Source organism: Artemia sp. Qi Xiang Cuo, chromosome 9 (genome assembly GCF_049724085.1).
Source record: "Artemia sp. Qi Xiang Cuo chromosome 9, ASM4972408v1, whole genome shotgun sequence".
Taxonomy (NCBI): domain Eukaryota; kingdom Metazoa; phylum Arthropoda; class Branchiopoda; order Anostraca; family Artemiidae; genus Artemia; species Artemia sp. Qi Xiang Cuo.
Genome location: NC_142802.1, coordinates 7,365,065 through 7,377,482, shown reverse-complemented (window position 1 = coordinate 7,377,482; position 12,418 = coordinate 7,365,065). Strand labels below are relative to the sequence as shown.

At 35.1% G+C, this 12,418-nt stretch overlaps 1 protein-coding gene across 3 annotated transcripts in view; it reads left to right on the top strand.

The window, feature by feature from the left end:
- LOC148948274 (uncharacterized) overlaps positions 1–12,418 on the top strand; it is a 77,600-nt gene that overhangs the window by 53,127 nt on the left and 12,055 nt on the right. For 2 of the 3 annotated variants that reach the window (XM_089094254.1, XM_089094253.1), the window contains one exon: positions 5,361–5,527. In XM_089094254.1, the coding sequence (XP_088950380.1) occupies positions 5,361–5,527 (167 nt within the window). The remainder of the gene's footprint in view (positions 1–5,360; positions 5,528–12,418) is intronic. The other variant, XR_016142216.1, reaches the window with a different exon arrangement.

Below are 12,418 nucleotides of genomic sequence, written 5' to 3'. Positions count from 1 at the left end.
TGGGATCTAGTAAAGAATAAACGATGTTGTCAACAATGCCTCAATTTTTTCTGATGATCATACCTCTGCATCAGCTTATTCAGGCAGGCTCATATTAATTTCGGATACTCTTGCAGGATTCGGTTGCTGTTAGCCCTTTTCTTGCCCTTTCCGGCTCGTTAACGAGTCTTTTGAAAAATGAGGTAGAATTGCCAGGTTTACTTTGAGCAGTTTATCATCAATCCTTATGGATGTGATTTTTAACTGCATATGTCTTGTAGCTTGCTAAAGTAATTTTTTCTAGCAGTTTTGGGATATTCTTAATTTAATTGGAGATTATAAAAGTTGATGTTTCTATGGCTCGATGATGTCTGACCCATGATGGCGTCGTATATCCACTATTCCAGGGAAGCCATAAACCTAGGATCGTATCTTCTCTATATTTTTCTTGTGACTAACTCTGAACCGTGTAAGAAGGAATTACTTTTTTATGAACAATTTGGGAGGAATTTATGTAACATGAATGATAATTGACATGTGACATGATGTAACAAGAATAATAGTTCAGAGTTAAAAAAGAATCCCCAAAAATGTAGTTTCTTGTGAAAAGTTGCATCTTATTTTAATTTGAAAAATTGTATCTTAACTTGAAGACGCTAGAATTTCCAATTGAATGTGCCTTCTCCTAAGTTTCTCCGACTATCCATTCTATTTGAAGTGGTCGGGCGAAAGTCCATAGAGGCCGCATCAGTTTTTATAAAATGTCCCTTACCGGGGGCACTTTGACTTTATGGTTTAACAGTCCAATTCAGTAGCTGCTGCGGCAAAACAAAAGGTGGTATATTCATACCTCCTATATACCACCAATATACGGCAATATACCAACACCACCACCTATAGTCTAATATACACCAACACCACCTATAGTTTTCTACCTTTGAGCTTGCACCTCGGGTGCAGCTTGCTTCATTACTCCTAATTATTAAACATCCCTCACTGGATAATAAATTCTACCGTTATCATGGTAGGATTTTATTGATAGGTTACCAATAATTTTGTTCGTCTTGTGAGGTAGGAGATAGCTTGAGTAAATTTGTATTGAATATGATCATGGTGATGGATCTGGTGTGATAAGCTTCAATCGATGATTGATTTTGACGACTCTTCCTCTCCTCTCTCTATTACTCAATATGAACCAAACGGTGAAGTTCAAGGTCAACTATTTTTCAACTTGACTCTTGCGTTCTTTGATAAAGGTGAATGGATTACATAAATCCTTTGTCATTTGCAACTCATAGAGAGGTTACAATGAGAAACTGATCAACATTTTTTGGTAAAGTCAAGTTTTTAGTATAAACTTATTTTCTTTACTTTATAAAAAATAGTTTGTTGTTTGCCCCCCCCCCCCCTCTGCTGGATGACGATGCTGGACTTTCTTCACAAGTTTACATATTTTTCTCAGATACTAAATTACTGCTATAGCAATGTGTATCATTGCCAGGCGGTTTCATATAACCTTGTGGGACTGTTGGTAAGAAGGCTAACATTCATAGTGTTCATACAACGGCCTTGAGCGGTTGGAAATCTAGCGACAGAGAAGGTAAAAGACGATGTATTCCACACAAATAAGAATGCAAGTATTAATCCTCGAGCATGCAGTTCTAGTTTCCAAAACCTGTACACTTGGAAGTCATTCCATTACAGTTCTAGGGACATAGTAGCTGGAGTGATTAAAATAATCAAATTCGAAAGTGTTGTATTTAGCTCAATCTGTATGCCTTACGATCATAGGACACCACTAGTAAAGATAAAGGAACTTGTTGAATTCTTTAGAAATCCCTTACTAGGGTTTAACTACCGCTGCAACCGTGATAAAAGAATCCATCATATGACGCCAATGCGCATCATATACTATGGGGAAGCTCAAATAGAAATGCGAAGGGACATAAGCTTCTGGAAAACTTGGCAGGAGAGGATCTTGCTGGATGTGACCAGGGCTTGATGTTCTCTTTAATAACAGAAAGAGGAGATAGACAACATTAATTTCCTCCCAACATAGCAGTTTGGTTCAAGAATGGCGTTTGCGTGATCTATCATTTGTGGAACATTGAATTATCAGATTTTGTGTCGATGTACCCCAAAAGACGTTAAATAGATACATAAAAAAATTGACTCACTTACAATGAAGTGCTGGCTGAAAAGCCTGGTAATGTATCTCTCATCCAGGCGAAATCGAATGTGGTCGGGATAAGGAACAAGAGAGACTTCGAGAAAGCGTGAAAAGTGCTTTCATTCAGGCCACCCCCTTCACAGCAGTGCAAGAAAGGGAGCATATTAATTAAAGTGCAAATCAGTGCAAGAAAGGGTACAAAGGCTACTAAGAACCGTAATCCGGACAAAATGGCCCATGAGATAACCTTGAATCGCCTACTTGGGGTATATATAAACGACGGAATAACTATTACCCTTAAGCCAGCTTACAATTTGAACTCCCATATAACAGATATGCTGGTATCACAGGTTTTAAGGGATGACTGGGTCAAGAAAGCTTTGAAGTATTTTCAACTATTTAAAGCCCTTGAACGAAAGTTTTCGTTCGTACCTCATAAGTAATCCTGAGACCAAAAATCTAATATCAAAAAGATAAATGGATTTTAGAACCGGATGCTTTTCAAAACAGTTGTGCATCACCGGAATGGCACATAGAGCTAGAAACTTAATTTTGACAACAACAGATATATTAAAAGGACTGGATTGTTGCGCTGATTCTAAACATATAAAATTAATTAAGTTTGTTGTTTTTCATGAAAAGCCATGAGCCTGAAAAAATTTGCCTGATATTCTAAAAAGGGAAGAAACACCACTCAAAAAGTCAAGAGATCTTAATGAAATTACACCATCTGATTAAGCGTATCAGAGAACCCAATTGTAGAAGTTCCAAGCTCGTGTCTACAAAATGTGGAATTCCGTATTTTTTCCTTTATGGATATATGGATTATCCACGGGAAGTATTTGCCGTGCAGAGGAAAGTTTTCGGGGGGAGTTTTTCAGGGCAACTTTTGGACTGGGGAGGGAAGTGGATTTCATAGCATGATTTAAAAACCGGTCACAAATTAAATAAAAAAAAAGTTTTTATTTCAACTGAAAGCAAGGAACAACATTAAAACTTAAGACGAAGAGAAATTATTCTGTCTATGAGGGGCCTCCCCTTCCACAACCCTCGCTCTTTACGCAAAACTTTGACTTTTTGTCAAAATCCTTTAAGACAGACTGCTCAAACAGAAGGGCCGTTGAATTTGAACGATAAATATTTTAAAGAACTAAGACTTTAGCATAAAGAAAAAGGGTTGAGGAAGGGCGGTCCCCTTATATACGCAACAATTTCTGATCGTTTTAAGTCTTAATGTTGCTCCTTGTTTTCAGTTAAGAAAAAAACCTGTTTTTTATTTAATTTAATTCTAAAGTATGACTAATACCAAAAGCTTTTTGTATATATAAGCCTGGGAAACAAGATTATTTAAATCCCTGAGGGTATAGTTGGTTACGCTAATATCCTTTCGACTAAAAGTGATGGGACGGTTAATTCGTTCGTACCTCATAAGTAATCCTGAGACCAAAAATCTAATATCAAAAAGATAAATGGATTTTAGAACCGGATGCTTTTCAAAACAGCTGTGCATCAGCGGAATGGCACATAGAGCTAGCAATGGGAACCAAAGCATATGATCTCTTTGAGAATGGTATAAAGGCTTGCCTGCCTGTCGATTGCACAAGGGTACTCTGGAACTGCCAAAACATCCAAGAACCTATGTGAAGGACTTAAACCTCTATAGAATTTTCTACAGGAAGAAGAAAAGTAAAAGTCCGGTAAGCAAGGCAGCGTCCAGGGAGGGGGCGTGTTACGGAGTTTGACCCCCCCCCCCTTCTAAGATTTTGTCCGACTCGTAAAAACGTGACAGAAAGGTATATAAACATATTTTTGATGCGTTTTATGTGTGTTTTTTTGTAAGCCCCCCCCCTGAACAAATATATTGGAAACGCCCTTGGCTGTAAGGCTGATATTTGCTGACCAGTAGACTCAGAGACGGCAGTTGATAGACGGCTGATATTATCCTAACGATAAAACCAAAAAGGCATTCTTTGATTGCCGTAAAAACTATGAATGAAATGGAGCAGGTATCAAAATGACCCTCATCTTAATGAAGGGGTTACGAGTTACCACTCAGAAGTATTTGCAACTGTCTTCCCTTGTTACTTTAGGAGCATTAATACTTAAAAGGAACAGAAAATATTCCTTGTTGGAGGTTGACTGCCCCATCCTCATCCCGTGCTCGTCACCCAAAAGTTTTTTAGTGCTTAAAAACCGTTAAAATAAGAGTTTTAAAAGTGCTTAAAAGGACGATTAGAAAATCGTTTCATTCCAACAAACGGCCTTTGTGTGTCAGTAACCATTCTTAAAGAATTGGGATAAAAAGTCAAAATTAGGCGTAAAAACCGAGGGTTGAGAAAAAGTGGTAGTCTCCTTCATATACGGAATCATTTTCTGTTCGCTCTACCTCCTTATGCTCAGTTCAAAAAACTTGTTTTGAATTATTTAATCGCATAGATGAACAACTGACTCAAAGTAGTGTTGCCACACAAAAATCATAAAGCTAATTAAAATAATAATAACAATAATCCAATTTAATTAGTTGTAGTTCTCCTTTTCAACTTTTTCTGTTTTTTTTTTTTACATTGAGTTGAAGACAAATGAACTACTTTTGCCAAGAGGGGACAAAAGAAATATAAATTTGGAGATTTTTCTTATTTTCTGCATATTAACTTAACCTCAACTCTTTTATAATCAATGGGAAATACTTTAGAAATAAAAGAACCTGCGTACTATCAGAAATATTCAGTTGAATACTGATAAACCGGAACCTTCAAATAAAATGCACATTTTGAGAAATTAAAATTAATTTGAATGTTCTAGTTCTACCGTGTAACGCTCTACATTGCTAGCGCTAGTAGTTTTTATTCCAGTTTTTCTTCAGAATATACAGTACATTTTTTATGGTGTGTAGTATATTCAAGTCCATTTATGCATCAGAATTAAAAAGCTTTCTAAAATAACGATTTTTTTTACGCTCTACATTGCTTGCGCTAGTAGTTTTTATTCCAGTTTGTTTTTAGAATATACAGTACATTTTTTATGGTGTATAGTGTATTCAAACCCACGTATACATCAGAATTAAAAAGATCTCTAATATAACGATTTTCTATTGCACTCTACATTGCTTGCGCTAGTAGTTTTTATTCCATTTTTTTTTTCACAATATACAGTACATTTTTTATATATATCAGAATTAAAAAATCTTTCTAAAATAACGATTCTATTTTAGCTGGTTGCTATACATCGTCTTCTATTGCACCGTGTTTCTTTACAAGATGATCGTACAATAAACATTGCTCGTGAGGCTGCTGCCCTACTAATTCCTTTAAGCGTCATTCTACAATCTGTTTTGGAATTGGAAGAATTTGGTGCTTTCAAGAAAATACGAGCACGTGGGTAGGCTCATTGATTTTTTTTTCAATTTTTCTTCATTTTTTTATTCTTTTTTTCCTGCAAACCCTAGTTTCACACTGGAGTAATATTCGGTTGTAACGACCATTTAATTGCATCCTTGTCAAACATCACATAAAGGTAACTGAGTGGCAATTTTCAAATTATTTAATTCTTTGAAATTGTTGTGACCTTAGTAAAAGTAATGGGTCCCACCAGTTTGTGTCAGGGACTAATAAATCCTCTTAAATCTATACAAAGTACTAAGCCGACTTAGAACTGAACATAAATAAGTCCCTGGAACCTCTAATGAGTTGAGTCTTTGTGCAGTCCTGAGCCCATCTTGGTCATTACGTGGTTTTCATTCCTTGGGCATGCGCTTCAATCATCAAGAGTCAACCTCCTGCCCAAGCACTCTCAAGCATATTACCCCTGACTCATTATATATTCATGCCAACAAATATCATACTACAATGGTGAGGCAGCCCAGAATAGATATCTTGGCTAGGAATAGGTTCTTCAGCCCAAAAAAAACCCATCAAAACAAGTACAGCCCAGATTAATCAACCATTAATCAAAATCCACTGCAATGCTGTGTCGTTTACTAGGCTATAATGTGCTATAGCCCTATATTTACTAGGCCTTGTGGGGTGCCACTCCTGCAGCACCGTTTGCAGTCACGGTTCTGGTTAGGCAAACTCGTGAAAGCCCTGGCACTACTATGGAGCCACACAGACAGGATTTCCCATCGAAACTAGGAATGGAGGAAGGACCTTATGACAGAATGGGGATCCCAAACCAGCTCACAACATCAGAACATATCCAAGCTTTTATACACAGCCTACCCTCATCAGGGCATTCGGCAGCCTGTATTTAATATACTATATTTGGGAATTTGATTTTTTTTTTTTTAAACAGCTGAAAAATAATTATGCATGTTAATTTTTGGAGAATTTTAAGAAACTTTTTAACACAATGGCTTCAATGGCTTCAATGGACTTCCTTAAAATCATCCTAGTATTCCATCCCCTTAGAAAAAATTGTTTTCCCGTTGAATTTTTTTGATAAAAGGCTTAAATACACAAAAACCCAGATACTATTGCCAAAAAGCAGATTTTTTTAAAAGATTTATCTTAGTACCAAGATTTATCTTAATGCTTAATTTAACTAAGTCGATTCAGTTGTTTTTTATGAAAAAAAAATTATTAAAATTAAAAACGCATCTTTAAACAAACTGTCAAATGAAGAAGAATTGCCGTTTGAGGCTGATTCAGGAATGTAAATGTTTCTGTGTTAATGGTAAAAGTTTAGTATGGAAACGAATTTATTTACGTTAGAAAAAAATAGCCTGAAAACCCACGAAAATAGTGGCAGATCTAAGTGAAAATATGACACCATTAGAATCACCATCACAGAAATCCCGGAAAAGAAGAATTGTATTCTAAAATAAACTTTTGAAGGAAAGTGTAACTTCTTGAATAGGATGATATAAAAGTCTTGTCCGTTTTAATGTCCTATGTTTTTCTGTCATGTAATGTCATATCTGTTTTGTCCCTTTCTGATGACATGGCATTTCCGTTTTGTAATATTATATTCGGTTCTAATGTAATGTACGTTTTAAAACATGTCTCATGTGTTCTAAGGTCAAAAAGCTTGAAAAGTGGGTGCTCCACGGCTTGAGCGGTCGACCGAAATTGTCACGTTTCAAGACCTTATTTTCTTTACTTTTGCTCAATAAAAAAGATCCTTTTTTAGACCTGACCGTCAGGTATGATGAAAAGTGGCTCTTTTGCGACAACAGATACTTAGGACAGTGGTTGAACACCGATTTGCCACCCAGGCACTTCCCAAACATGAAAACCCGACAAAAAAGGCCATGGGTACTGTATGGATGGTGGCCAGGGGGTGGTTTGATTCACAATAATTTTCTGCAATCGTGCCAAACCCTCACAGCAAAGTTTTATTATGAGGAATTTGACAAAATGTACCGAAAATTGCGCCAGCAGCAGCTGGTACTGGTCAACAGAAGAGGTCCAATCTTGTTTCATGACAATGCCCATCCACACGTTTCACAAATTACCTTCCAAAAATGAAACGAATTCAGTGTCGAAATTCTTAATATCCACGATTCTTCCCAGACCTCTTGCCAACCGACTACCATCTTTTCAAGCACTTTGATAACTGTCGTAACGGTAGAACCTCACCGATCTGGACGAGGCAAAAAGAGCTTTGTCCGACGGAGTTAATCGAGGTGGTTTATGTCGGTAAAAATGCCGTGGATCAGATGACACTTCCTTCGATTGAGTTGAAGAAGTAATCAGTGAGATATTAAAGTTTGAAGAAGACTCATGAAATCGGATAAAACTTTGGAAAAAATAAAAACATAGCTATCTTTTACCAAAAGTTGATGTATTACCATGTGTTTTTTATGTTTACCATGTGACATTTTACCATATGTTTTTTATGTTTACCATTTTATGATATTTTACCATGTGTTTTTTATGTTTCTTTCCTGGAGTATGATGTCATATTTGAGTAATTCCCCTGCCTTATTCCCTGTGATAGGTTCTTTATCAGGTTCTAGCTAAGATAAAGCCTTTTTTCTGTGTGTGATACTATCTTGACTGTAAATTTCCTACCGACCCAGATTAAGACCAAAGAACCTTGCGTTCATAAATACGATGATTTCTTGGTTTCTGTATGTAAATATATATATATATATATATATATATATATATATATATATATATATATATATATATATATATATATATATATATATATATATATAATATATATATATATATATATATATATATATATATATATATATATATATATATATATATATATATATATATATATATATATATATATATATATATATATATATATATATATATATATATATATATATATATATATAACACAGAAGAAAAATCATTCCAATTTTTCATAGCTGGAATCTAGTAAAGAACAAACTGGAGAGAGTCAGGTAGCGGAGTTTAAATATCATATCATACCCCAAAAAAGCAACTTTTCAAAAAATAAGTGTGTTATACTATCTCTTGTCAGAAGATATGTGTGTTATATCATCTTGTATATTAAGATTCAGTTTTGCCAAAAATTGCATTTTATTTTGATTAATTATGTTTTTTTAATGCCGTTATTTATGGCTGTAATCTACCATATAGTTTGTCGTTTAAAAAGTGTAGTTGATGATGTTTCAGATAATCGGGTAACACTAGGCCCATTTTTTAGCGCTAAGATCTTACATCTAAGATCTTACATCTTTCTGCAAAGATTATCGTTTTTTAACTCATCTTTGTTGTAAGATCTTACAGCTCACTGATGTTAGCAAAAAGTGTGAAGACCGCCACTGTTTGTCAATATAGAACAATGATGAGAGAACTTTGATGATCTACTCATCATTGTTCTCAGACTGCTGATCAGAGCAGAATGATGAAATACGTTTGCACAGAAACGACCAAAGAAGTAAGATCTTTGTTCAAAGATTTCGCTTTTAAGCGTTTTCTGACAAAAAATGTAAGATCTTAGCACATTGATGAGTGAAAAACGCCCCTACTGTTATCATTGAGGAGGGGTTAGTCTCCCTTGTAGGAGGAAGGTCCTTCCTCACCCCTATTTTAGAATTATTGATGTTAGATTTTTGTAACGCAACTATTATCGTTGTCATTTTTACCTCCAGAACAGGTCCGTATATTCCCAAGCTTAATCAATCATTCACTTGATCATTTATTAATACTATAAAAAAAAACACAATTAAAAATGTTAAAAAGGTTACTTGGCCCAAGAAGCTTGGCTTGTAGTAGGCCACACAATACAATAATATAACACTGACTTTTATAAAACACTGAAACACATACAATAATAAAACACTGGACTTTTATAAAACACTAAAACACATACAATAATAAAATACTGGAATTAGACAAGGATGTTTAACAGATAGAAAGTTTACTGAAAATGACTTAAAGAAATAGATTAGATACGTATGAATAGGAATACAATAAAAAAAGCGGGGGGGGGGAATAATTACTGGACTTGAAAGACCCACCGAGACACTGCCTTTGCAGTGAGAGATAGAAGGATATGAGAAGGGATGGAGCTCCATAGTAGAATTGATGGATAAACATGAGAACTCGGAGCTACTATTCATGATCGTTTAGGGACAGTAAATCTGTGAAAAAAAAAATTAGTAACAATTAAGCAAATCTAAACACATTAGATAAAAACAAGTAAATCTGAGATAAAAAATTAGGATAGAATCCAAAAAGATTTTAAAATCTGAATAATTATTAAATAGAGAGAAGAGAGACATATAAATTAGGATAGAAAAAAAAATTCTAAAATGGAAACACCCGACGAGAAACTTCCTTTACAGGGAGAAATAATGGTACATCAGCAGGGTTGGAGTTCCATAGTAGAACTGATTGATAAACAGAAGACTTCTGAGCTGCTGTTGATGATCGTTTGGGTAAAATAAATCTGCGAGAAGAACTACTTAAGGAAGAACTACTTAACCTACCTGAGCCTGTCCGTAAGAAAAACTGCTGCAGAGACGGTGGAAGTGTACCTAGAAAAGCAGAATGCGCTAAATAAAGGTAACTTTTACCCACAATACGATCCAGTGGAGCTATTCCAGTATCATTATAAAGATCAGAGGAAGGATAGTACCGAGGTAGAAGAAAAGTAGCATTCACTGCCCTATTTTGGACTCTTTGAAGTGAGCAGAGAAGAGATTTATTAGTACTACCCCAGACAGAACAGCATGACAATGACAATGAGAGATCGTACAGTCTTACTCCGAAGATGATTTTGCGGAAAGAAATGGATCAAACAAATTATGGGTGACAGACGACTTAGACAAGCATCAAGGAAAGGGGGATTAATTTTCCAATTAAGAATTTGATTTTCTTTTGATTTACTTTCCTACATGGTTAAATGTAGATGTTTCTTCTATAAGTGTTTCTTCCCTCTTCCCCCTCACCCTTTTTCACAAACCTCCCTCTATATCAATATATTGGGAAATGGAGACGTAGAAAATTTGGACACAGAATTGACTTTTTGAGTTCAGGATATAATTTCCCTCTTTCTAAACCCACCCAAAAAACCACCGGTCGTTCTCCATACTAGCTGATGCACAATTACAAGTGTAAATAAAAAACTCCAATTTAATAAAATGTATGGAAATGTCGTTCGGTCTTTCCGTTTTATTTTCTTGTAAGTCAAGGCTTTTGTGCCTTTTGGCCAAGTTATGTCTCATGTTTTTTTTTTTTCATAATATACAAAAAATATTAAAGAATTAAATCATGGCGAATAATTTTTGTTGTTGTATTTATTTGCATTATAAAAATCATCTTGACCCAGATAAAATAGATGATAGAAAATGATTCAAAGAAAAGAAAATAAACTACTGAAAGTATATATAGTATAATTTAGGATAATTAAGTACTATAATTCCATAAATGGAAATACACTATAATTGTGTTTATTTTATCATGTGTATTTATTTATGTACTTAGACTTAACCATGGACCAACATGCACTTACAATTATAAAATGGTAGGCTTAAATTCTTTGTACGATTCTGGTTTGAGGAAGGTGCCATATGACCTCCTTTTCAGATTCGAAAGACTAGCGTTATCTTTGTCTCCCAAGTATTATCATTTTTATAATTTCCACCCACTGTGTATAGAAATAGTGGCTGTAGAAGATGAACAATTTCAAGTTTTAATACTATTTTTAAGGATCAAAAGTAATTGAAGGGTAATCGAACCACATCCTGTGCCCCCCCCCTCGTGAATGTTTTGCCGTCTGGAGTTGGATTACTTTTAGAATTAAATTTGGTACTTGTATGATAAACCCCCTTCCGCTCAAGTTTTTCATTCATTGATGCATTTTAGAACCGTTTTTTTCGTTAGTTTCTTTCAACTTAGCGTGAGACAATATAAAGAGAAGTGACAGAATTGATGGAAAATATATAATTTGGGCTATATATTTGCACATTAGGGGTGTGGGGTAAAGTATTTGGGCAGTGTTAAGTTAGGAAAAAATTCTTACTACATAATATGCAGAATAATTGTACCTAACACATTAGGCATGCAGGTCCGCTATACTTTACCCCTCCCCCCCCCTTAAAGTGTAAATATATAGCCCAAATTTGTTTATAAAGTATTATATTTTTTTCTTACTTTGGTATACTCGTATTTAATTAGGATTGAGCGTCAGAGCAACGTATTAGAAGACTATTAGGTAGGGGATATGTTATGCAAGTACCGTCATTTTTACAAACTCTCTCTATAAATGCTGGACTCTATACACTACAAACATATTGGTAAAAGTCAAAATATTTTTGACATAATTTTTTAGAGAGTGATTGGTCTTAAAATAAAAACTAGCAACTAAATCTTCTTTTTGTATTTAAAGCTATTTTGAATTGGTAAAATTGGCCTTTGAAACAATTCAAGCATGACTTTTTATGACGAACGAGATTCTTGTTGTTTGGACATCCGGGAGTGTTGCACGTGTTGCAGCGTTTTGACAACGAGAAAGTCGGCTTTGCTAATAAAAGTGTTGTAGAAGCAACGCTTTGTTTCTTCACCATTGATTAAACACCGTTGTTCAACCCGTAAAAGGGTTCCCATGCAACTGAACTCCGTTCAAATCAGACCAGAATTTTGAAGGTGTTGTTCTCGGTACCCGGCTGACTGACCGTATTTCAAACAATAGGCTATACGAAAAATGTGTTTCAATGCCGCTCTCTAGGGCATAGGCTAATGAAAGAAAGGTTGAGGTGGTTAGGGCACGTTGTGCGGATGAAGGATAACAGATTGCCGAAGATTGTTCTTTTCGGCCAACCATCTAGGGCTAAAC